The sequence below is a fragment of the Parasteatoda tepidariorum genome, chromosome 6, assembly GCF_982258835.1.
Source record: "Parasteatoda tepidariorum strain Cologne lab strain chromosome 6, Ptep-v5.0, whole genome shotgun sequence".
In the NCBI taxonomy this organism is placed as follows: domain Eukaryota; kingdom Metazoa; phylum Arthropoda; class Arachnida; order Araneae; family Theridiidae; genus Parasteatoda; species Parasteatoda tepidariorum.
The window spans coordinates 41,469,610-41,497,313 of record NC_141760.1 but is presented as its reverse complement, the minus strand read 5'-3'; the positions used below and the strand labels follow the sequence as shown (position 1 = coordinate 41,497,313).

The following is a 27,704-nucleotide window of genomic DNA, read 5'->3' as shown; positions in this document are numbered from 1 at the left end:
GTTTATAATTTATTGTCTGTCCCTCAAACCTCTAAAAGCTTTACAATTTATTGATAAGTATCAGAAATCACCTGATCTAAACACTTCTGAAGTGATAAAATGATTCTTTAAGTATTTCTTGAGAAATAATTTTTTTAAAAATTATTAGTATAAAAGTGTTTTTATTATTGTGCCCACCCCACTGTATTTCCTAACATTTTCAATCACTCCGTAGCGGAAAGCATTATTCTAAAACCATCACCTATGGGAGAGAATTGTAACTCTTCTTTTGCATGTGGGAAAATAAAAAGAATGCATGCCTATACACAACAAATAGATTTCTCTTTTCGATTGTAGAAGTTGGTAATAATTTTTTCCCCATCGTTTGTAGTTGGATGCGAATTTCACACCTAGGACTGAATAGGAAAAAAATCAGTGTAGTAAATAAGTGTATACCGGATAAATTTCTTTAAACAAAACAAATAGTCTATACATGGGCAATGAACCTTTACTTGAAAAGAAAAGCAAGTAAAAATTCATTGTATATTGAAAGCCAGGTGTAGCATATATTGAGTACCAGGTGTAAACAGCAAGTGTAAACCTGGCCCTACCTAAAATACAACAGTGTAGACCAGTGATTCCCAAAGTGTGGTACGCGTACTACCAGGGGTACGGGAACAATTTAGCGGGGGTACGCGTTCTTATGCGAAATATCGATCAACTAACGAAAATTTCAAAAAATTTTATTTAAAAGCAAAGCCATGAAAATTTACGATTACGTATTTTTCTATTGGCTTTTTTTTTTGCAGAGTTAACAGTTAATAATTAGTGGTGTCAACAGCTAGTTGTGATTTTTAACTTCTGTGCAATTTTTTTATAGTAAAAAATACACTCCTTTTTTTATTAGTGGTACACGAAGTTACGAAAAATTTAGAAAGGGTACACAAGAGTCTTTAGTTTGGGAAACACTGGTGTAGACAATACTGGGCAATGGCCCTCATATTCCTACTAAGTTATTACTCTGGTTAATACGGTTGTTATTAGTAATAACCACGCTTTTCGAGTACATGTGATCAAAATGCAGAATTTCCAATACACAAAAATGATCAATCACTGAATTAATAAAGCAAAATTCTTGTTTTTTTTTTTTTTCTTTTTTTACAAAAGGGAATGACAAGAAAACGAATAGATAATGTCATTATTCAAATTTGAATAAAACATCAATTTTTAAGATATTTTTTTTATTTAATTAACTACTCACAAAGTAACATCACAAAATACTTCAAAATAATTATAAAACACCTACAGTAACAAGGTTGAGCAAAACAAAAGAAAAACATTTAGAGTATTAAGTTACTTTAAAAACACAGTTATTTTAGAATTTTGCCAATCATTTTGCCAATCATTTGTAAATAAATAAATAAATGGAACAGTTTTCTTTCTTCTTATTTTTACATTTTTTATTGAATGTCTCATCATCTTATTTTAGGCACACCCTGAGAAGTTAAACTGCATGCGAAAGAACTGATATAACTGTTAAGATATATCATAGAGATTAACAGTGTTATTTTAATGGCAGTTCTGGAATTTGGGTTATGAAATTCTTTTTAGCTGGTTGACTACATGTACTTTCTGACCAAACGCAGAAGATTTTCAGAGATCATTTAAGTTTGAATAACGTCAACTACTTAAAATTTTCAAAAAGAATGTTTGTGTGTTACTCGATTCTGACACAACTTATCACTGAAATAATGCATCACCTGCTCAACCGCTTATTATAGCCAGTTCAAGTGACATGTACTCAATTTCATTTTTTATGGATTAATCAATACCATTATTTATTTTATGTTCTCTTGATTGCATTAAAGTCTGCAGCTTCTACAGTCCATAAGTACAGTCTGGATCGTTATGTCAATAACCATGCGTCATTACTAAAAAAAATGAACTGATTATATACTATTCCATATAGTCCATCGTGCAAAAGCAATCACAAATTTCGTCAATGCTGTAGCATATTGTAAATCACTTAAGTAATCAAATATGTAGTAAATAAAGTTAATAACTATGCGTCATTACTAAAGAAATGATCTGATTAAATACTATTCCATATGGTCCAACTTGGCATAGTGCAAAAGCAATGATAAGTTCCTCAACGCTGTAGCATATTGTGAATTACTTTAGTAATCAAATATCTGGACAATTCCATTTGGTGACAGAGTGTAAAAATGTTATTTCTAAAGCATATTTGGAAAAACAAAAATTTTATATTTGATTGAAAGATATAGCAGGTGATTTGGACGAGAGTTCACTTTTCTTGGGAATCCTTCAGATTTTTTTTAAAATGTCACTTTACAGAGGAAAGGACTGCCTATTATTGGTTTTTCCATCCAACGAATAGATATAAGATATAGGCCTGGCCTCAGAACCTGATAAGTTACTTCATAAATGTCCTTGTGCTTGTATTTAACACTGACGAAACTCACATCATGCTTGCCGAAACCCTGTACACTTGCAGACAAATTTCCATTACCTGCTCCTTTCGTCAAGACCTGAAAAGAAAATTCTTATGAGACATTTCTGAACCAGTGCTTAGTAAAAATGCAGTATTTTTTAACAATAATTTAAATTGAAAATTATTAATGAATAAAATTCAGATTAGATTAAAATATGCCCATTTTTTTCGATAACTTTGCCTTGAATCTCCGATGAATCATTTCAAACAAATATGGACATTTCGCTTTAACTTCAGAGGCATAGGCGATTTAAAATATTTACCCAGAATGGATGAGCGAACATTTATCGGTCCCACAGTGGACATATCGTAAGACATGGTTCCTAGTAGATAAAAGTCAAACCTCGTTGGTAGCGATCAGTGGCCACTTTATCAGCCTATGCAAGGATCGAAAATGCGTGGTATCGACTCTCTTTATACTGTTTTACAGCAAAGTGCTCCCAATGGGGAAGGAGCCATCCCCTTACAGAATGTTTAAATTGTGATGTCATGCATTCGGACTGTCCTCAGGATCGTCACAAATATCCCATTAGAGCCGAGATGGCTCAGGGGATAGAGCGTTCGCCTTCCAATGAGGTGAACCGGGTTCGAAACCAGCGATGGCTGGTCGATACGAATTCCGCATCCGGCTTGCACCAACCACAGTGAAATATCCTCAGCGGTAGACGGATCATGGGTTAGAGTCCCTTTGCAGCCAGGCTAACCATGGGAGGTTCTCGTGGTCTTCCTATCCATGTAACGTAAATTTGGGTTAGTTCCATCAAAAAGTTCTCCACGAAGGCAATTTTCTCCCAATACTTGATCCAGGAGTTCCCTTGTCTTCCGGATTGGGTTTAAAATTACAAGGCTACGGAGTTGAACATTAGTAGTCATAAACCAAAAAATTGAGTCGGCTGTTCAACGACGGTTATTAAAAAACAAAAAAAAATTTAAAAATATCCCATTAGCTCTAATATGACGTAAATAAAATAGTATTACAACTACAAACATTTATCGGCAATTTTTAGTCATCACATATGCAAGCTATATCAAGAGAGAGTTTCCCAAACAGTGTGTGCAGTTTTCAATAATTTTTGCTCAGTCATCGATAAGTAAGATATAGGTTAGACGTTTACTTTCTCATCTGGGAACACAAGTTTTTTTTTTGTTGATAATAACGGGTCCCTTAGTTCCCGTCAGGTAGAAATTGAAGAGATTCATTAATTCATTTAAAGTAGCCATTGTTCATTCCTGGATGTCAGTTACAAAGAAACAGCATCCTCCCACGTGACACGGCTACAGTACATTTATAGCATGAGCTGGGAGACGGAGGGGGGGAATTAATATAAAACAGGGCACTCTTAAATGGAAAATAAGATTTAAAAAAAAACATTAATATTTTGCAAACGCTAAAAAGGTTTGAGGGAAGGGGTAGGGGCCCAGTTGTTAGGGTGCGTAATTGTGGTAGAAAAGGTCCACGATTCAAATCTGAGGTCTGACATCATATTTTTTTTAAAAAAAATTTTATAATTAAAAACTTATTTTAATCCAGTGCGTGCATTTTGGTTTTATGTTGTTATTTGATTAGCAAATTAAAGAGAAGTAAAAACAGCAATTTTCGACCAATAAATAATGGAAAACTAAAAATTAAGATAATTTAAATAATAAAAGTACCAGTTCAACAATTAGTCTATAACAAGAAAGCGCTCCGCCCGGCGTAAAAATATATTTCCGGTCATGGTTTATTATGCGATTATTCTTGTGATGCTACCACCACTTCAAATTTGTAACCGCTATACTGTATCACTCGGTATATAGTTATATAAATTTTCAACTTAGCTTTTATCCTTTCAAAACTAATTTCTACGATTTAATTAAAACATTACTCTATTTGGTTCATACTAAGTATTTGTAATCACCATATATATCTTTCCATCGAAGTCTTTCGAATCACTACAGAAAAAGGAAGTATTTAAAACATCGAACTCTTAGACTGACCGATGAAACTTTAAGGTGCTTCTAGTAAGCACTTTTCAACTCCTGGTTTTCACAAGTTTTTACATTTTAATACTACATTTGTCAGTACTGAATCGTCAGATTTCAGTGGACAAGAATTCTTATGATATAAATTAAAGGTGGTGTTTATGAGACACCTTGATTATTAAAATGCTTTGAAATTACTCCGATAACCCCAAACAAAATAACTAGAGCGATGTACTAGTTTCATGAAAATGAGAAGCACTGGATATATTAAATATACCATTATTAACCAAAATCTTCAGTCAGAACCTTACCTGGAAGCGATTTTTAACAGCTACATAGCCGTAGTAAGTACCTATACCAAACACTTTACACTCAGAAGGGCAAATTTCGACGGATTGAAACTGATTCTTCAGAATTTCTGAATCAATGAACTGGCAGTATTCTTTATGCTTAGAAGCATTTGCTGACTTTAAACTTTTCATGATGTTCAGATCTCCCCAGTGAGTGAGCAACGAATTTCCGGGAATTTCATCGTCTATATATTCATCTTCAGTAGACACAAAGGGATCCGATGAATACAGTCCATCATCTATAGATGATTCTAAGTAATCACCTGAAGAGGACATGTTATCTGTACTTGACACACGGTTTAGTTTATTGAGGACATTTAATGGATTTTGAGCAAAGAGTAAACTATCTCGAAGCATAGGATCTAGTAAGACAGGATCGCTGAAGCTTCGCTTCATTTTATAACTGTTTTTACGCTCTATAGGAAATTTAATTTCTTGGTGCAAGCTGATGTCTTCGTCATTTGGCGCCGTATTGTTTTTCGTATCGTTGATAGTACCATCTCCAGGCCAGAAAAAGTCACTTGTTTCACTTTCTCCTTTTAAAACTATAAGTAAATTTCAGGATGTTATTTATTTATACAAAAAACGATTATGTGATCAATAAAACTTAAGTAATATAAAAGTGATGAGTCATGAGATAGACAAGTTGAAAACAAAATGCATACAATTCAAAATATACATGAAAAGAACCTCGAACTGGCCATAGACATGAACCATAGACATCCGGCTAGTGTAAATGCAATGACTGTGTTAACAGTTTGGGATCCTTTCGGCTTGAGCTTTTTATTTACAAATTATAGAACAGGACGAAAGCTTATAAATATATCAAGACAAAAACGAGCTAGACCTAGTAAAAAAAATCATTTTATTATGTTTTTTTTTCCTTAATTCGAGAAGCAGTAAATAGCGATGAATAGTCTATAATTAAGAATAGTAAGTGCTTAATTTCTTCTCGAGAAAACCAGCTATAAATGAAATGATTTTACAACCAGTTTTTATTTTACTTTCAGCCCTGTTATAGAACAAAACTATAAACTTGCTTCCTGTTACGTATATTTAATGTGTTAGCTCTGTTATGGACTAACATAAATAATTTAATACTTCTGTTACAACAAATTGAGTTTTCTAGCATAAGCTAGAATTGGCTACTAGGTAAATTGATAGAAAAAGTTTCTACAATATTATTAAATTGTTTGAAAAAGCTCATAATTTGAAATAAATTTTATGAATCAAGTGACAGGAAAACGAAAATTGAAAATAGTTAATTTTTGAGGCTCCCTTATTAAATGGCCTTTTGTTCTTAATACAAAAGTAAAAGTGCTCGATGGAGAGTTTAGAAAATTTCAGGAAAATTAATTGATTTAACAAAAAAAAAGGTTGTGGACAGTGGATTATTTACTTATATGTTTCTTGTTTGATCTTTGTTTGTAAAAGCATTTGAAATTTTAATTGATTTTTTTTCTTCTCTGAATAATAATAATTTTTACTTTTGGCTTGGTGAGCGCCAGCGAGCAGGAGGCGAAGCCTCCTAGTCTATATTATATAAAACGCTAATACGTATGTATCAATAAAACCGATGATATTTCTTTTCTCGCGCTGGCAACAGTTTTCATTTTTAATTGATCGGATTCGGCGCGCAAGAGCACGTAGTGAGCATCATATGTCTATCTATCTCCGATTGTCACCGAGAAAAAAACGGTTGGTTGGTTATGAGTACTGAAATAGTTCCTTTTCATTGGCAGAAATGAGAAGTGTTATGCTATTGCTATTTTATTTTGAATTATTTTGAATTGAGCGCTTTACTATTCCACGTTTTGTTATATTATCTTTACATCCGGCGTTCAGTGGCAGACTACTATTTCATATTGTTTTACAACACATGGCTTTAGCCCTTTTGTGGGAAAGACTTTAAAACAAAACTTACAACAGTTACTTTTCTCAACAACTGAAATTTAGAATAGTGTGATTAAGAAAAATATGTGAACTGTTTGCAATTTCAAATTAATATTGAAATGCACAGGTTTAGAATTCTCTACAGTGAAAAGTTTTCGGAACTTCAGTGTTCAAAAAATTATACAAAAGCTAGACGTTAAGAACGTATACAATGAGCGAGTAAAGCGAGCATCGGATTGCGAAGCAATCCGAAATGAACTACGAAAGCAGTTCCGGGGGTTGGCGAGCACCAGCGAGCAGGGGGCGAAGCTTCCTAGTATTATATAAAACGCTAATACGTACGTATGTATCAATAAAACCGATGATATTTCTTTTCTCGCGCTGGCAACAGTTTTCATTTTTAATTGAAAGGCTTCGGCGCGTAGTGAGCATCATATGGCTAATCTATCTTATATAAAACGCTAATACGTTTTAATTGATAGGCTTCGGCGCGCAAGAGCACATAATGAGCATCATATGGCTAATCTATATTATATAAAATGCTAATACGTCTTAATTGATAGGCTTCGGTGCGCAAGAGCACGTAGTGAGCATCGGGTGAATTCTCACCGAATTATCAAAAAAATTCTCACAAAATTATCTTCATCGAAGCCGATGCTTTACATCCGGCGTTCAGTACTATTTCATATTGTTTTACAACACATGGTTTTAGCCCTCTGGTGTGAAAGACTTTAAAACAAAACTTACAACAGTTACTTTTCTCAACAACTGAAATTTAGAATAGTGTGATTAAGAAAAATATGTAAACTGTTTGCAATTTCAAATAAATATTGAAATGCACAGGTTTAGAATTTTCTACAGTGAAAAGTTTTCGGAACTTCAGTGTTCAAAAAATTATACAAAAGCTAGACGTTAAGAACGTATCCAATGAGCGAGCAAAGCGAGCATCGGATTGCGAAACAATCCGAAATGAACTGCGAAAGCAGTTGCGGGGGTTGGCGAGCGCCAGAGAGAAGGAGGCGAAGCCTCCTAGTTTTACTTTAAACTTTCTTTTAACTTTACGTTTTATTTTTTAAAAAAAATTATTTTATATTTCTTAATGAGCCTAAATTGAACCGATTCCAAAGACATCGTGATTCACGAGAATAATACTTTAAATATAAAAAGGTGTTCCGTAATCACTGCCTTTATTAATAGCTTTTTTTATATTCGACATTTTCATATTAGCCTTAATTAGATAAGTGTTTAGAATTTTTGTCAAAACTAAAGTTAAGAAAACTAGACGCATTAGGGGTTGTAAATTAATATTTATGAAGGTAAGAAACAAAAGCTCAGTGGAATCATTAGAGAGGATGGCGGAATGAAAAGTATCAAAGCCAGCTTGATTGGCAAATGGAACTTGGAGATGTTACTAATAATTAGTGTTCAATACCTATCTGTTTCTTCTGTCAATCAAATAGGTTTTGATGTTTTTAGTCCCACTTTCCTCAATTGTGATTCGTTATATTTCAATAAGTAAGTCTAGGTTTTGATAAGTTTTAGTATTTTAATCACTAAATGCAAATTTCTTTTTTTAGCTTTAATTTTTGACAACGATTCAAAAACTTTAAGTTGAGGGAGATTTTAAGAAACGCTCCGTACATTATGAAGTAGATTTAAAATTAGGCCTACTCTTTTACTTTTATAGAAAGGTGTCACAAATTTTATATATACTTTTAAACTCGCTCTTGGACTTCAACTACAAGGAATAAAAGTATCAATCAATAAATGAAGCATAAATAATGAGCAATTATAAAAATTATTTTCGGGTTTACCTGTATCATCAAATTCCAAATATTTTTCATTTGCTATAATGGATTCATCTTGAAAATGGTTTATTTCTGCATTAGTATCATCTCCAATGTTAACCTCCATTTGATCTTTTCGGCTCAGATTTTCCCAAAATGTCAACTTATCCTTCACATTCACTGTATCACTTGAAATACTACTTCGTGAAGAGCATTTGGATTTAATTTTTTGAGAATCTCGCATCATTGCTCGTTCTAATTTTTTTATTTTATTTTTAATTAAACTACCTTTACTTTTCTCCGTGGAAGGATTGAACTGTTTAAAATTATATTGCCCCAAAGATACCAAATTGTGCTCCTTAATTTGATACTCAGTGGAATCTGATACTTCTTTGAATTTTATCATCGGACTGTCAAATTCAAATGCAGACGAAGTCAAATTGTTCGATGAATCATAATTCAGACGTAAGGTAGAATTGTTGTATAAGTAATTCTGATCTGAACTTTCATATGAATTCGTAAATGTCGTCATTTTCGAAGATAATGGTATTGTGTTGTTCTTAATTCTGTTTGTTTTAATATTTGTCTCAATGTTACTACTAGATTGCACAAATTCTGAAGGGTCAGTGTGATCGTCAGACGAATGAGGGTAGTAATAAAAAGAATATTTCGCAGGTGATTCAAAAAATTTAAGCTTCGAATTCTTAAACTCTTGATTTTTTTTCTGCGGGCTTACAGAATCATTTTTATTCTCAATCTCAGAATTTAAGCGTATTTTCATGTTTTCAGAAATTCCAGAATCACCTTTAATAGTGAAATTCGAACATTCTGAATTTTTCTCTTTTGAGTAATAAGAGTTATTCTTATTTATTTTTTGATTACGAACTATGAGTTTTTTGTTTAAGGTTTCTAATTTTCTGCAAGATTTGCAATATTTTCTACCTTCAAAACCACTCTGATTACGTTTTTTCATTCGAAGTGGTGAAAGAACATTTGTAGAACATTTGGTCAAAGACAATTTCCAATTATCTGGTTTATCGTTTGTGGAAGATGAAAACTGAAAATACTCTTTGGAAGCATTCTTTTCATTAAACACTGATTCAGAAAATGGTACATGACATGAGTTCGGAAGTTTTTCTACCAATACAGTAAAATTTCCTTCAAGATTATCGAATTTGTTTTTGTCACCCAGATCATTATAAATCTTAACAATCTCTTTTTTATCATCGAAATAAGTTTTCGAAGAAATTTTATTTCCATTTAGATCTTGAAAATTATCAGGCTTATTGGAAGAACCATTTGAAGTAGTAATATTATGATGATTATCACTGAACGATATTGCATTGATTTTAAGCTCGTTTTCAATACTCTCAAAGATATCTGGGTTGTATTGCATTTCATTTTCCACTGCTGACCTGTCAGAAAATTTACTTGAACAAGTCAAGTCATTCTGCGGCAGCTCCTGACGGCTTACTGCATTCAAATCATTACGCAAATCTTCTTTGTCTTCTTCTGTTGGTAAAGATTGAAGCACATTTTTTTGAACATTGTTAATTGCATCTAAGGACATATTAGTTACTTCTTTTGTGTTATCATTCAGCATCACTGCTTGATTTCCACCTGACGCCTGTTCAGACATTTGAAAGTCTTCATTTATATACGCAAACACTTCTTCATCTTGATCCATATTCTCTGGAAGCCTGGGCGAATAAACATTGATGGAATCTTCTGAAACGGTCTCGAGTTTTGTTTGTCTAATAAAATCCTCACTTTCAAAAGAATTACTTCGCCTCAAAGGCAATCTTGGGTTGGTATTGATAGTTAAAGATCGCGATCGACCTTGTAATTTCATATTTTGAGCCTCCAATTCTTGAAGTGGAATACAAAATTGTCGTATGGCACTTATTTTCCGTTCTGCATCCCCTGCAAAACCCCAGCTGTTTCTTCTACTTTTCGAAGGATCAGTCTGAATCTCATAATCCATTTTCAAAAGAGCAGCAGCAAGATGATCAATATCATTGCTGTCAACTATAATATCTTTGTCTTTAATCTTCACAATATGTCTGAGTACTCGGCGCTTTATTACTTTGCCGATTCTTTCTATTTTATGAACTGGTTTTTGAATTGTAACAGTTCCATTTTTGCGTTCCTTGTTAGCATTGTCGTCATTATTATCCTGAAAACTCAAACTTGGTTTCAATTGCTGCGTCGTATAAATACCCTCGACTTCGATTGTTGGTTCGACTTTGACAACATACGGACTGTCTGATGCATGCTGGCCATACCATAAAATGGAGATTACATGTTGACCCTCAACTAATGGTATATAAGTTACGCTTATTTTATCTAAAGAGATATCGTATTCTAAAGGTATGAGATTTTTTTCAGAGTCATCAGTTTTATTTGCCTCCTTTGGGTAATTGTTTTTTTCTGAGAACGAATGTGATCGGTAAAAAGGTGGTTTACTTTGTTCCAATAGGGTTGTTGAAATTTTCTTCTTGGGAGATCGCTTTGTAATTCTTTCTCGACATACTGTATGGCACGGTCCCTTGATCTCAATTACTAAGCTTATGTCAGACATGTTAGAGCTAAGGACAACGAAGTCAGCAGGACGGCCAACGAAAGCAACCATTAACCCAGTTCCTTTACAGACAGAGTTATTCAAATCGATACAAGAATATTGCGTTTCATTTTCCGTTTCCACTTCTTCCACGTGAATCGATGGTACTTGCTTGTTTTCTGTTTCTTTTTTCAACTGAGATAGAATCTCTAGTAACTTAAGATGTGATCCTTCAACGCATACCACCAACTGTTCCACCGTTGCAGTCTAAAGAAAACAAATTAGCGGTCAATTTTTTGGAAAGTAGTTAAATAAATAAATAAAACGGTTGACTTTAAAAAAAAAATACTTTATGCTATTCTGTTTTGAAGTTCGTTAGTGGCTTGTGAGCTGCTCTGCCACAATGTGACACATTAGTCTTTAAGTCAGTGGCTCTCAATCCACAGACCCACAACACAACTGAGCTACGGGAAACGTATTATTGGGCCGTGATTAAGCCCAGTGATTTCAGAGAGTTATTCGAGGCTAGAACTATCCAGTTTCAATCTAGACCAGGGGTTTCCAACTTACATGAGGCTGGGGGCCACAATTAAAAACACCAGTCAAATGGCGGGCCGCAACTTCATCAAAATTTTATTTAGGACTCTTTTTATGCTTGAAGGAACATTAAATATTACTGTCAGATTTTTATCAAGTTGTACAAAACGAAAGTATTGAATTGCAGATTAAAATAAGAAGTAGATTTTTACTTGAGAAATAAATTTTTTTGCACCGTTGTTATGTTAAATTTCATAGAAACGAAGAAATTAGTTTTTTTTTAAACGAAAGAAAAATATTTGAAACCCATCATACGGATTTTTTACGAAAATTGCCCCCCCCCCAAAAAAAAAAGAACAACCAATATATTAGTTCGCGGGCCACCAATTGGTAACCACTGATCTAGACTGATATACTGACTCTCTTGTGTTGGACCAACAATGCAATAAATTCTAATATGGTCTTATAACTTTAAAAACTTGTTTTTTTCTTCTTTTTCTTCCCTGATTCGACAGCTAGAATAAAGCTATTTTCTTTTTAAGAGATAGCTTTTAATTATTCCTGTATACTATATTTTGTCGTTAGTGGGTCGTAATTTGTGACTTACACAAGTAAGGAGGCTAGGAACTGTTGCCTGTTGTTCTTCTAAACTATTCCGATTTTCAAAATTAGGTTGTTCAGATTACATAATATTTTATTTTATAACCGTAGTTGAACAGCCGACCTAATTTTGGGTTTACTACGACTAATGTTCTACTCCGTAGCCTTGTAATTTTGAACCCAATCCAGAAGACGAGGGAACTCCTGGATCAAAAAATTTTGGGAGAAATTTGCCTTCGTGGGGGACTTTTTGTGAGGGATCTAACCCGCATTTGTGTTACATGGAGAATAAGATCACGAGGACCTCCCACGGTTAGCCTGACGGCGAGGGGACTCTAACCCATGATGCGTCTACCACTGAGGACATTTCGCGTCGGCACTGTGGTCGGTGCAAGCCAGATGCGGAATTCGTATCGACTGGGATTCGAACCCAGTTCGCCTCATTGAAAGGCGAACGCTCTATCCCCTGAGCCATCGCGGCTAGGAGATTACATTATAATAGTAAAATATTCAATGAATATTTAGTTGATTAAAAATTATGGAAATATAGAAGTATATAAATTCACGGTGTTCCGTAATGTCCGCACTTAATATATATATTAACGATTTCCTAGTCAAAACTGAAGAAAAATATATTTACCCTAGGAATCACAAATTAACATTTAAGCGTTTTAATTAACAAAGCATTTTAATTAACAAATTAACATTTAAGCATTAAAATATGTCTGATTGCTGGATTAAACTTGTAGGCGATTCTGCAATTAAACAAGTTTTTATTTATTTCAGTCTCACCCTCCTCATAATGATTCGTCGGATTTCAATGGCGTTTTTAGCTTTTTTCCCGTTTAAACATTAATTTAAAGCCCTAATGTGGGTGCTTTTCATTTCATTTTTTGCATGGATTTCACAAATATTTATTGTACGTAACAAGTAACGGCCATAATGGAGAGAAGTGAGATAGCTTTAATTTTTTTATCGGCTACACATCAACACCAACAGACTTTTAATTGACTTCATATTAAACTAATATTAACCATTCTAAAAAACATGCACATTTAAAATTTCTCTCCTTTACAACACATCTCTTTACTTCAATAAAATTTACTGTTTTGACGTAACGGATTTAATTATGGGTGTAATACTTAATCATCTACGTCAAAAATAACAAATTTTAATACACAAAATATCAAAAGGATACTTAATACTTGTTACGAAACTATGTTAACTATGAAAATTTACTTTGAAAAGCTATGTTAAGAATTACTTATTTAAAAATAATGATTCAAAAGATAAATTTTTTTTTTTTACGAAACGTATGATAGTATTTAAATTAAGTTTATTAATTTAAGATAATCATAATCTTAATTATGTACGAACATTTTAGCTAGTTTTAATTAAAAATATTTAATTACAGTATTTAAAATATCAAAATGAATCTTTTTATTTTAAAATTAAATTAAGTGCGATATGAAAAACGATTCATCAAATGATCTGAAATTTCTTTTTTTTAGCACGTGTTTTTCTTTTAAGAAAATTGAAAGAAAAACTCATTATTTTAAGATAGTCGAGATCCGATTTAAGCAGGACATTAAATTTCTTTTCTCAGGCCATATGACTATACTTTAAAACACGATGATGATTCACGTTAATACAGTATTCTGGAATAAAAGATGGAAGATTCTCAAACTAAAGTTTTGCTTATCTAAGATCTCTTAAATTTATACCCTAATTATCTATAAAAACTCCTATGCTGAAGTTCTGAATATCTGAGACACTATATTGCTAATTTTTGTAAAAATGACCAGTTTTAATATTGGTGTCTATTCCACAACACGTATCTTTTGGAGCCAAGTTTCATCAACTTTTAAGAAGTTAATCGCTTGACGGTTAATAATCGTTGATTTTTCGTTTGATTCAATTCATAATTTTTTACGTGAATTAATATTTTAAATATTATTGTACTATTAATTAAACTACAATGAAAAAAGTTAAAATCTTATTAAAGTATAATAACATACAATTCACATTTCCTACGAACTTAGGGAACATTTCAACTGAATGGGGTTTGATCGTTCTATTTTAAATTCACCAATCAAATTCGCAGTTTATAAATGTATATTTTAGACGAATTTTTATTTTGATGAAAAAGTGACAAAAAAATACTGTAGGCGCACCGTTGGAAAGTATTTTGTATTAAAATAAAAACTTAGTTTTCAAAACATTTGAATTCTACGCGAAATCGTTTGCTTATAACAGAAGGAGAAGGAAAGAATCATCAACTCGTCTCTTAAGGCGAAAACTGATTAAACTTTTCAGTTTATTTTCGAACAACATCGTCAGAACAGTTTGGAGAGAGCTCCAAAAGTCTCATGGAACTAAAATGGTAAACAAAACTAATCATAGAACTAAAATGGTAAACAAAACTAATCATAGAACTAAAATGGTATATACCATACTCACCGGAGAGATACCGAACTTTCTTTCTAGAACGTCGAATGCATGATACATGTTGCGAAGGGCATAGTTGTGATCCAAAGTTTCAGCATCCGGTATGCAGCCTGGTTGCAGCTTGTTCAATAAGACGCAAAGAAGCTTTCCATCTCTCCAACTGATTGAAAAATTATCCGGGACATGCGGAAGATAGTTCTTCAGGAATTGACGGATATCTTGAACCTCGTCATTCCATATCAATAATCCTAACAATAAAAAATAGCGTTATTCACCTTTTCGTTATCAAAAAACATTTTTATTCCATATAAGAAGTAGATAAGGGAGAGGAAGACTAGTGTGAACAGATGGGATTTTTCTGTTATTTATCACTTTAAACTACTCCGCCAATTTGGGCATACTGAAAGAACTGTCATATACTTTCATATGGTGTGTGTGATCATACGGTGTGTATAAGTGAAACAGAAAATTCTTAATTTGCTTTTTAGTTGCCCTTTTAAACTGTTTTTACTGAAAGTTGCTAATAATAAGAGATGTCAATTTGCCGTTTGTTAATTTACCGGTATTGATCAGCTTTAACTAAGAAATTACTCCACGGAATTCATTAATTGTGGGGTTACTTTGGATATATCAGTATTAAACTTTCTTTGATAATAAGGATAGTTAATTACGAACAAATCACTTGTTAGGGATTTAATGAACTAAATTAGATAAATTTTGTAAAGTAATTAATTTATTTTGCACACTTTATTTATTAAAGTTGATTTTAATACTCGTGCAAAATGGAACGTATAGGAAAAACTAACGAATTTTAACACATTTTTAATTTTTTTCCATTCATGTAATTTTATAATTTTTTAAAGCTGTTCCAAAATTTGCTCCTCCGAAATTCTATTAACACTTAATGTATCCAAATAGAGGAAAATCGGCAATTTCAACGAAAAATGCGATTTCTTTTAAATTATTATTATCTATATTTAAAATTAAATTCATTAACTTTTCAAAACCGGCAATAATTTTTAAAATTTTGATCTCCGATTTTTAAAAATGAAGTTATAGCTGTTTTTCGTATGGTGACAGGCGAAACCGAAAGTTAAACCGGCTTTTAAGCTTAAATTTGATTTTATTTGAAAAAAATATTTTATTTTAAATTTATAATTTTAGGATGCCTGTTTACCAAACAAGAAATTAAAATTTCAATTGAGTTTTTTTTTAAAAATTATGTTTAAACTATTCCGATACCTCAAGACTTAGCCATTTAATAATAATTCGCGAAACTACTTTATGAAATAAAAACCAAGTTCGACTTAACAAAAGAATTTTTTTCCAAATAAACATTAAAAGTATGTTTCTAATATAGTAACCTTAAAACAGTTTTTTTCTTTTGTATTTGGAATGTATTTCAATTGTTAAATGTGTAAGATAATATTTGTCTGGTTTTAACATTAATTAAAACAAACATAGTTTTTTTTAAGAATAAAATAAGTTTCATTTTAATATATCTTCTAATTTTAATTTAATTTGTAATAATAGATGGAATAATTAGCTTCATAATTTGTCCACACACCCCCCCCCCCTATATTATGGACCTAGTATAAATAATAAGAATAATAAAATGAAATAAAACCATAAATAATAAAATAAAATTAAACCATAAATAAAAGAAATATATTTCTGTATTGTTGAATGCTGATATTTTCTTGAATTTGGAAAATGCTACTGCAACTATTGGTAATTCATATCGCATATAATTAGAAAAATATTTATTTTTCCTCTGCAGTTTGCTTAAAAAATTTCCTAAAAAAAATCTCAACAAAACAAAACTAAACAAAATGCAAGCAAAATGTAAAATATGTTGATTTGATATAAATATAACTTCTGGTTTTAAAAATCATGTCTGGTAAAAATACAATAAATCCCAATTCTTATAACTCCTTCGCGGAATTCTTAGGTTCCTCGTAACAACTTTTGGGAACCGCTGTTCTGGTGCGCCAAACAGATATGTTTGCTTCAAAATAGCATATTTATTAAAAAGAAACTGATAGATGCCATCTCCTTGTACATAATTTAAAGAAAGAAATACGAATTACTCACTTGTACTCTCCCAAACTCCAAGCAACAGAAAATGGATTGTTGTAATGATTTGTAGAGTAGCATCCACTATCGAGTGCCACATAACAACCAAATCTGATTTTCGACGTTTTTTCTGGGAGACAGATTTTAGTTTCACTGCAAATACAATTTACATCAATTTTAATAAGGCGCACATAAATGATTATTAATTTTTAGCTCGCAAACAATAAAGTCATAATTTTAGAGAAGAAAAAAGTATTACTGTTATGGATTTTACCTCTGTTTCTTTTAAATGTTTTTTATTAGTAATAAATTGTCCTTTTTTTTATTCTTTCTTTTTCTTTTTTCAACAGCATTTTTTATGTCTGAGAATCAACTATGTTTATTTTCGAGGCATAGTAAAAAAATAATAATAATAAGTAAATAAATAAATAAATAAAGTGTCGATTGAAGAAATAAAGTGTGACATTCAGATTCAAATAATAATAATCTTTCTTAACTTCTTGTTAATAGGCGATAGTTTTATTCGGCCAAACTTGTGACCCACCAACAAAAACGACAAATGTTGAACTACTGGGTGATCAGTAATCACCAACCTTAATATATGTTTCTAGAATAGCTGTAATTAAAAATAAAAAACTACTCACATTTGGAATTACAATATATATCAAGGTTAATTATCATTTAAGATTCTAGATACAAATATATCTTCTTTTAACTTTGTCAAATGTTAACCAAAACAGCATCAGTAGCTTTGAAAAAATGTTTTAGAAAATGGAAATTGTGAGACTAAATGGAAACGTTGAAAAAGAATTAAGTTTCACAAAATGTATTTTCATGAATAAAATGAAGTAAAAAATATTCTAAAATATTAGCTAATGACTTAATAAATAAGGAATTGGTTTTCATATATTAGAGGTTAGTATTGCATTTATTAACAGGGAAGATAGGATAATTCGAATATGACTTCGGGACCCCCTTAATAGTTAGAAATTTTGAAAAAGTCAGATATTTAAAATTCGATTTCTCAGGAATCATTCAACCGATTTTTATCAAATATTGCATTTAGCAATATTAGAAATTATGTAAAAATGTATATACCTTGCAATTCAAAACTTTTTCGACTTCGTAACTTAAAATATCATTTGTACTAACTAATTAGTATATTTGAGATCGACCCTTCGAACCAATGCTCGAAAAAACTCAGAAATTTTACCCGTCCCCGTGGACGGCTGGTCCAACAATGTACCCGTCCTCCTTTGACACTAACCCATCTCTTCTAAATAAATAAAAATATTATTTTTTCTTATTTATTACAAACATTTATATAAATTACGCAATGAATTAGTAGCTACTAGGATTACATTATACAGTTTACTAATAGTAAAACCTAGTATTTCTTTTATGAAATAATTTATTTCTTTTATGAAATAATTTATTTCTTTTATGAAATAATTTATTCCTTTTATGAAATAATTTATTCCTTTTATGAAATAATTTAAATGACAAAGGTCAAGTTATCTGGAATGTCAATTAATCCGAGGGTACTGCGTTTCTTAAATGAATCAAATATGACGTTTGCCAGTTCCACAATCAAGCCTATGATTTACAGAGGTTTCTGCACAGAGATCTGAAAGGGGTTTTCCATCTAGGTGGATGTTCATAAATGCGTTTAACGCTTACGTAATGTTTTTTTTTTTTTTTTTTTTTTTTTTTTTTTGTAGGTTCATTGCTGAAAAGCACCTTTCAACTGCTGTAGTACTCCCACTGCTGTAGACTCTTGTAAGATAACAAAAATTGGAAGTGTATCACGAAATGGGAAAATGGCCGTCCACGCAGACGTCTGATTCGAGAAATTCGTTGTCTGCGGGAAATTTTTGACCGCCGAGGACGGGCGGTTTTTCGAGCCCTGCTTCGAACCAAAAATATTGAACACCAGAAGTGAAATCCGAGCATGGTGATTCCTTTTTTATATTTTTTTTTATTTGTTTATTTTAATTCATTTATTTTTGTTTGCTCACTAATGCTCACTAATATTTGTTATAATAATAATGAACATCAATAATTATTATATTTTAATCTTAATTTTAAAACGATTGTTCCATATTTGGGACCCTATTAAAATATCCCAACCCCCACGATTTTTTTTTCTTTATTACGTTCATCTAAATTACGAATTACGTTCGTCTAAAAGCTGACGCAAGAATAAAAGAAATCAGGACTATTTTTTTCTTCCTTCCGTATCTTAATGCATTGTTCGCTATATCACATTAAAGGTTGAATACACAGCAAATAGAAGAGACTGGATTATCTTGTCAATCAATTCCGACATTTAATCGTCATTCCTATGTATCGAGAACACAACTATCTTGTCTCTGTTCCCAAAATAATAACCTGCTTTCACTGATTTCAGCTTCTGATTGATAAGAAATAGTTAGCGATATTTATCTCATTTGTTTTCAAAATAAGACAGCGAATTATTTATTTTAAATAATAATAATTCCTTTTTCTTCCTTTAAGGAATATTTCTTCATTTCAAACACCAGACACATGGAAACTAGGTCTTGGTAGACATTACTGAAAAAAATGTTAATAACGTTGTAGAAAAAAAGGTGGCACATTTTTAGAATACTAATATAAACAATATAGAACAAGTATTTTAAAAGATATGCAAATATCTTATAAAAATATCTATCAATGTATCTAATCAATGTATCTAATCAATCTGATCAATGTATCTAATCAATGTTGCAAGAATATCTTATAAGAGATATTCTTGATACATCTTGAGCCAATGTTATTACAACACAATAGTGGAACCGAAAATTTGACAATTTCCGTAACTAAGATACGGAAAAATTAAACACAACGGTAAAACTACATCGTTTAGATTGATACATAGAGTGATTTGTCATAACCTTTCTTATTGTGCATTCTTGAAAGAAAAGAAAAACTTTAATAATTATTCTTGCTTAATTTTCAAGTGAGGAAGAAAACAATAACAATCCCATAAAAATAACCAATCACTTTTGTGGAAGAAAAGAACAGATTGGAACCATCAAAAAGAAGTTTGATTGTCCAGTAAGACTGAAAATCAATCGCACGTTTACCATTCATTTCGTAATAGCTGCCCAGGTTGTGTGGTGGGTTTAGTCTTTGTCTACCTCTCCTTAGATCGGGGTCCGATTTCCTCTACTAAAGACTGAGCGTCTGATCGGACTGATCTTTCTCCCTAGAGTGTTTGAGATCTTTTCTAATGAAAAATCTCTGACTGTTGGCGGAGCCAGTAAAATCCCCGCTCACTAGGACAATTGGGGGGGGGGGCAATACCATTATCTGAATTGTTTTTGTCTCTAGAAATGTTTCTGGATCAACATTTAGGAGGAGTGACAAATCGTTGTGAAAAGCCAAGTAATGCAGCTCTGATAATCAATCATCCAACCAATAATTTTCTAAAAAAAAAAAAAATTTTTCTGATTATTCTAATTCCTCCCTTGCTGCCATTAACTTCAATAATGGAGAATCAAAGTTCGAAAAGATGTTTATGCCTTCTGATAATGCATATCAATTCACAATTTTTGATGTCCATCGTTTTTTTTACGGCATTTTTTTTAAGAATTCAAAAATAATACACTAAAGGCAGTTACCGAACAGGGTGGTTTGAGACTGCCAATTCAAATAATAAATAAATAAATAAATAAAATAAACTGTTTTTTAAATTGTAATATTGGGTTACAAATTCAAAGTACTACAAAGTTTCACGGAAATAGATCGTGATCAATTGTGTGGCACAAATCTGACAGCAACATTTAAAAATTAAAATCATTGAAATAATTTTCGGAAGAAAAAAATTTGAAGGAAATTTTTTTTTTAAACTTGTGTCTCTCACAAGGGAAACTAGGGAAGTGTGACTCGCCAATTTTGAAATAAACTAGTGGGATGTATGCCTTATGAGGAATAATTTTAGGGGGAAACATTCGTTTCGGCCCAGAGAAGGTCCTGTGAGAGATAAAAAATAATTCTAAGTACAGAAAAATCGGCATTTTATTACTTCAATGCAGACTATTAGTTATTGTAAATGTCTCATACTCCAATTAATTTTGCGGTACTTTTACGTACTATATAATGCATATTTATTGTCAAAATTGATTTCGAAAATTTTATATATCTATAGTTTTTCAGAAAAACCTGTAAGGTTAATTTAAAAAAGAATTTGACATCAAATTTTTTTTTTAAAAACTTTCCAAATTAATTGGAATGTGTAATTGTAAATCAATTAATAATTAATTAACAATTAATTCATAATTAATTAACAATTAGTTAATTTTCCGATTAATTTATTTATTAGCAAATTAATTAATTATCCAATTAATTACAAATTAATTGGATTATGAGTCAATTACAATAACTAATAGTCTGCATTAAAGTAATAAAATACTGATTTTTCTACATATTGAAATATTTTTTATCTCTCACAGGACCTTCTATGGGCCAAAACGAATGTTAATTAATTTATTAATTAGCAAATTAATTAATTATCCAATTAATTACAAATTAATTGCATTATGAGACAAATACAATAACTAATAGTCTGCATTGAAGTAATAAAAAATCGATTTTTCTATATATTGAATTATTTTTTATCTCTCACAGGACCTTCTATGGGCCGAAACGAATGTTGCCCCCTAAAATTATTCCTCATAAGGCATACATCCCACTAGTTTATTTCAAAATTAGCGAGTCACACTTCCCTAGTTTCCCTTGTCAGTTGCCCCTTAATTACACTACCATTTTAATTTTATTTTTAAAATTAGGCAATGTTAAACTAATTTCTTTTTAAATTTAGATACTCGTCTAAAATGTCGGGTAGATCACATGAACGAAAAAATAATATTTTTCTGTTTGACTTTGTTATGCATCACCTACAAAATATACATATTTGCTTCTTAAATAAATGAATTTATTAAACTTATACCAAATTATAACTGTTAATAAGTCTCATTTAAGATATTTGGCTCCTTTGCTTAATAAAATTTTAAGGTTATGCTGAAAAAATTTTATTACATTCCCCCATATTTTGATTGGTAATATATAAGAATAAGAAATTATAAGACAATCACCCCCTCTACTATATAAGTTGACCTCTAAAACAATGAATTGCAGGTAGTCAATTTGCACAGGTTTCATAAAATATGTGAATTTTAGAACAATTAATGAACTAAGAATATCTGTGTTTACTCATTGCATCTTTGGGACACAACAATGGTAGTCAGAATTTTCTTTTTGTTAACATCAAAGTATTTTGGGGGGAATAACTTATTACTATTCAGGTGACACAAATATAAAATTGCATATACGAATACAGCTCTTAAAAATCGACAGTTTAGTTTAATAGATGGATTTTGTGATACATTTGGTACCGTTTTCTAATAAGTTGCTTTTATTTACCAAAAGGATTTAAATTCCTTTTCCGCTAAAACGATAAAATTTAAAAAGTGTAAACTGATTGTTATTTTGTCAATTTTGTTATTTAATTTGCTTTAGTTTATATATCCATGTAAATGCTTGAAAAATAAATTAAACTTTTAATTTATAAGAAAAAAAACTCATATTTACCTTTAAAACTAGGATTTTTGCTAGATGCCATTTCATGCTGCTTTTCTATACCAAATGGGCAGTATTAACTGTTTTTTCTTGCCGTGTTTTAAAACGAAGTTTAATAATTATCCCTGATTGATAGCAGACAAAACATGTAAAAACAATCGTTTCCGAGCTGCTCGGTAATATTTGAAGTTGTTGTTTTGCAATCTTCCCGAATGCATCTTAATGTGTCATTTTTCAAATCACATACTAACATGAACATAATAGCTTCTGCATTCATTCTGTCATTATCTTTTGCCTGTGCGACCAGATTTCTTATCTTTGGTGAAATATAAACTCAAAACGGCAGCTCAAAAAGTCATTCATAGACTAGATGAAACAAATAATTTTATCTCTGTTGATTATTTCATATGTTTGCGCCTATCTTAAATGTTCTTTTTTTTTTTTCGTATAAAAAAAAGTCGCTTTATGTAATTGTTCCAAAAGAGCACCGTAAGATTTTTTTTTCTTTAAAAAAAAAAAAGAGGAAATACGTAAATACGATTGATACCACTCCGTGCTCAATGCGCTAGTTCACCCGTCCCATGATACTACTTTCTAAGCTCATTTCGGATTGCTTCGCAATTCGAGTTGATACACTTAGTATGTACTTTATTGTTTACCATTAAGTATTTCAGTTTAGCTTTGCAAGCATTTTAGTACTGTTTGTAAAATGAAAATTTAAAAATATGCAGCATTGTCACTCTGAGAAACCTTTAATTTATAAACATTTCATATAAATATTTTATTCTACATTGCGATTTGATTGAAATTCTTTAAAATTACATTCTCTTGGAAATTAAATTCGGAGCATATAATTCGTAGAATTTCCTGACATACACAATTATTATTTTTAGTCTTTAGAGACACAATAGTTTTCAGTCGATTTATTTTAACGTACAAAACATAAATAACAACATATTCCTAAAATGTATAGCAACCAAAGAAAAGAGTATTTCTGGCCGATCTCCGTTGATAAAAAATGTATCACGCCTGCGCAGAATATTAAGAATCATTGTTGTTGTTGTCGCAAGCTATTAAGACAATTGGTTCGATTGTTCTTGTTCTCCAGTGGCGTTCTCTATGGCCAAGAATTTGACTTCTGCCATAAAAATACATCACACACGTTTATAGGGCTGACCCATTCATACATCCATTCATTCATCAACATATCGTTATTTTTGACCTGAACCAGAGAACGATCAATCTCCAATTCAGTACCCTTTGAGGTATTGATTTGTTATGGGAACACGGAGGACTTTGTGACCCAATAAATTCAGCATGCACCAGCCACCATTTACAACACGGGGAATCTTCGGCAGGCTTGATTCGAACTCCCGTTCTCAGGAACGCGAGTCCAGCACCTTGCCAACCAGGCTATCCCGGCCAATTAAAATGAAAATATAGCAGCAAATTATTATAATATTTGAGTTAACCAATGAGCATAATTGGGTACTTTCAACTCGAAAAGAAGACCACAATGATACACAGACACGTGATCTATAACTTCGCTGCCAGCTGATCGTTTATAAACAAGATAGCGTGCTAAGTCGAGCTAAGTTTCTCCTCATAAGTTATAATGTTAATTAACGTGAAGTTAATCAAATACAACGCCGTATCGCCCAACGAATTTATTAAAATATAATTATTTCCTGTCTACGTTTTTTACTTAACTTTTTTGTTTGTTTTTGCATTTTATTGTAACTATGGTTATTTTTGTTTTGCGTACCTGGCAACTTCGACGCTGAGTAGTTTGTTTATGTTCTATATGCCTTCGTGCCTGTCTTTGTGTTAAGTAAAAAATCTATAGCGAAAGAATTTAAATATCTGTAAAAATATATAGATAGGTTGTCTACGGTAGGAACTCCCCCCGCCACAAAGGCCGTCTGCTGCTATGGAAACAAGAGGGTAGCTTCTCTTCACTCTAGGGCTAACACGATAGACCGAAGAAAAAGATTCCCCTTCTCTCTCTGACCCAAGCCAAAACCTGTCCTTAGGGGAGTTCTTACTTTAGACAAACTATAGAATGTGCCACGCAATAGAAAAGATACTTGATGGGGATGGCTTACTCGAAATAGAATGGAAAGAACATTTATTTTAAACAAATGTCACGCTTCAACAGCTAATCAAGATCGATATTCACACATTTACCCCACTTGCAGGCATCCAATTAGAACTAAAAGATAGAGCAGTTAGCTTATTCATATGATTTTTATCCTTCCAACAGGGAGTTAACTTCGCTCGCCCATAGGATTATTGCATTTTAGTCTACGGATCTATATATGCTGATACACTTATTGGAATGATGTTCTAAAAATATACGACATATACACACTGTCAAACCATTGATTTATAAACATTTCACTTAATTTATGTACATTATATCGATTATATCAATACACAATCATAAATTGATATATTTGGTGACACAACTCATAGTTTTCTCTTGAAAAAGTATACACATTAAGGGTCGCAAAGTAGTATTTAAGAGAGGTAAAAAAAAAAAAAAAATATTAATTGAAATATCTTGTGAGGAGAATTATAGGATGAAAAACATCAAAATCAGTGTGGTTTCCTGATAAAAATTAGAGGTGTTTCTAATAGCTTTTGTTCCTTCCGTAACTTCTATTTTTTGAATGCCTCTATGTTCTGTATTTCCTCTTTTGCTGCCCTCACATTCCCTCGCAACCAACAGGGATTTAATGTTTTCAATTGCGTATTCTCAATCGGGATTCATTAGATTTCGATAGAATTTATTTTTTCCTAGCTTAAATAATAATTTGCGACAGCTAATGTGCATATTTAACTCCTTTTTTACAAATTTAAAATAGAAATATATATTTAAGGTGGTGATTACGGAACACCCTGTATTTTTCTGATAATGAGGTGTTTCTCTAACTTCTTAGAAAATAAGTGTTTTAATTCAATGTAATTTACAAACTCTGTTGCCTTCCTTTTTGCTTATTTTCAATTCAGCAGAAATTTTTTGAACAAACTGATCTATCTGTAATCCATAAAACACTAATGGGTATGTATATCTTTGAAAAACCCAATGATATTCCTTTTTTGTGTTGTTTACAAAGAACTGTAATATCAAGCAAGTGAGCAATCCTGTAAATAAACGCTTAACACACATGCTTACAAATTCGTAAACAAAAATTCTTTTCTTGCATGGGCTAAGGAAACCTGAAACAAACTGTTGAAACACGTTTAATTTTTAGAAATTCTTTTTAGAAAGATTTCCAAATTAAAATATCGAGTGACCGAGCAGTCATGAGAATGAAAAGGGAAACAATATCTTATATGCTTTAATCACTTTAAGAGAACGGACAGGATCATATTTTTGCTCTAATATTAAGTATCAATTTAAGCAGATTCAATAATAATTTAGAGCTGTTCATATACATAGACAGATTTACGCTGCTTGTATAATGGTTTATATTTATAATTCAGCTATGTAACTATATTTTACAACTATTTCTATATCCTAGACTAAATGTATGTCATAATTATGTTTTAATGTTACTCAGGTTCAATAATAATTTAGAGCTATATCTTAGTTTTAATGATGCTTCTTAATTATCACGAGGGAGAGATGCTTTTGATAATTGAAAATCAATCAGTTATGATTTTATTTCTTTTTTCCCCTTTTTTTTCTTTTTTCCCCCTATTTTCTTATCCTTGCCCCTTTTTCATAAAAAAAATATTTTTTTAATTTTTTAAAGAAAAAATTTTTTTAAATTTATATTTAAAAATTATTAAGGAAAATTTTTTAAAGTTAAATTTGTTAAAGAAAAATTATTAAAGAAATTTTTTTTAATGTTTATGTTAAAATAAAGTTGCTATGAAATTATTTAAATTTATTTTCGCCAATTATTCAAAAAATTTATAATAAGAGAAATCGTTACGGATAACCCTATTCGTTTGATTATATTACTGAGTCTCGATTGGTCTACGTGTACGGTCTACGCATCGATCGTCGGGCCAGTTTTTGACCGACCGCTACCAGCGATAGGAACCGCCATCCTGTGGCTCCACCTTCGGAAATTCTTGCTTGCTCCCTCGTTTTCTTTGCCGCCATCGATTCTTCTTGTGGTATTCATCATCGGGTGTGACTCGGGGCCTTGAGCAATTAAGTCCGCCATTACTTGGTATTTTCGCATCGCGTTCCCTGCATTTGGAATTTGGCGAATGGGCCTGAAGACCATGTGTGTAACTTAAAAAATACATTTGGTTTATATTTATATGTCAAAATGCAAATTTTATTTTGTAAGGAACTTAAACGCAAAAACTTGTATAAACCCTCTTTTCCAAACTTACTTGCAACTGTTTAACCAAACTAATAATTTAATAACGAAATGTTTAGTATAAATGTTCCTTTAAAACAATATGTATTCTAAACAAACAATATTTCAAAATATTTTTTTACTTATTTTAAATATTTTTTTAAACTTTAATTTTCTATTATTTATTTCTGTGAAAAAACTGAAAAAATACTTTGGGCTTATATAGATTGCAAGTTGGGGTCTGGATAGTTTAAGTTTAAAATATTCCTTTTAATATTTTAGCGTAGTTGTACCGTAAGAAACTTTTTCTCAACCTAATATACCATTGGGGGAAGTACGAGAAACTTTAGTAAAATATTGTTATTGTTGTTGCAGTTCATTTACGTCGCACTAGAGCTGCACAATGAGCTATTGGCGACGGTCTGGGAAACATCCCTGAAGATAATCCTTAGACATGCCATCACAATTTTGATCTTCTGCAGAGGAGGTGGCACCCCCGCTTCGGTAGCCTGACGACCTGCACGTGAAGTCGAGAGCTTTACGGTAGAACAGTTTAACGAGGACCAATACCGCGCACCCTCGGTCCCTACGCAGACTGATCCAAGTGGTCACCCACCCGCACACTGACCGCAACCAGTGATCCTTGACTCCGGGGATCTGCTGGGAGACGTGTCTTAACGATCAGTCCATTTCGGGACTTAATAAAATGTATAAATAATACTAAACATTATTTTACAACAATACTGCTACAAAAAGTTTCAACACCACTAATAATAAGAAGTTTAATACATTATTATTTATTTATGGTGAACTAATAACTAAAAAAAGGAAGTCAGTTACTTTTTCTATCGAACTTGAAGCCTTAATGAATTGTGAAGTCAGTGAATCAATTTTTCAAATGAAAAGTAAATTAATTTAAATCAGAAAGCATTTTTAATAAATTAAATAGAAGATTGCAACGCTCGCATACGCCATCTGGGGAGAAGACCGGTTCCATGCCATTGGCTATTCTCCCTTCCCTCTCGAGAGAGAAGGTGACAAGAGCTCCTCTTTTCAGTTGTATAGGAATGTACTACG

The 27,704-nt window shown here is 31.7% G+C and overlaps 1 protein-coding gene across 1 annotated transcript; it reads right to left on the bottom strand.

Annotated features, from left to right (window-relative positions):
• Positions 1–1,203: 1,203 nt before the first annotated feature.
• On the bottom strand, positions 1,204–22,765 carry LOC107454400 (uncharacterized). Its single transcript, XM_016071594.4, has 6 exons — positions 22,318–22,765; positions 16,723–16,857; positions 14,641–14,876; positions 8,511–11,310; positions 4,765–5,348; positions 1,204–2,528 (listed from the first exon to the last, which is right to left on the bottom strand). Exons 1-6 carry the CDS (start codon positions 22,346–22,348, stop codon positions 2,316–2,318), a joined length of 3,999 nt encoding a protein of 1,332 aa, XP_015927080.3. The 5' UTR covers positions 22,349–22,765; the 3' UTR covers positions 1,204–2,315.
• Between the last annotated feature and the right edge of the window lie 4,939 nt (positions 22,766–27,704).

Coding starts and splice junctions, on each gene's coding strand:
- LOC107454400 (XM_016071594.4), bottom strand. CDS start 22,348: ATGGCATCTAGCAAAAATCCTAGTTTTAAAG. Junction 14,877..16,722: donor TGGAGTTTGGGAGAGTACAA/GTGAGTAATTCG, acceptor TTTTATTGTTAG/GATTATTGATATGGAATGAC. Junction 5,349..8,510: donor TTTGGAATTTGATGATACAG/GTAAACCCGAAA, acceptor ATTTACTTATAG/TTTTAAAAGGAGAAAGTGAA.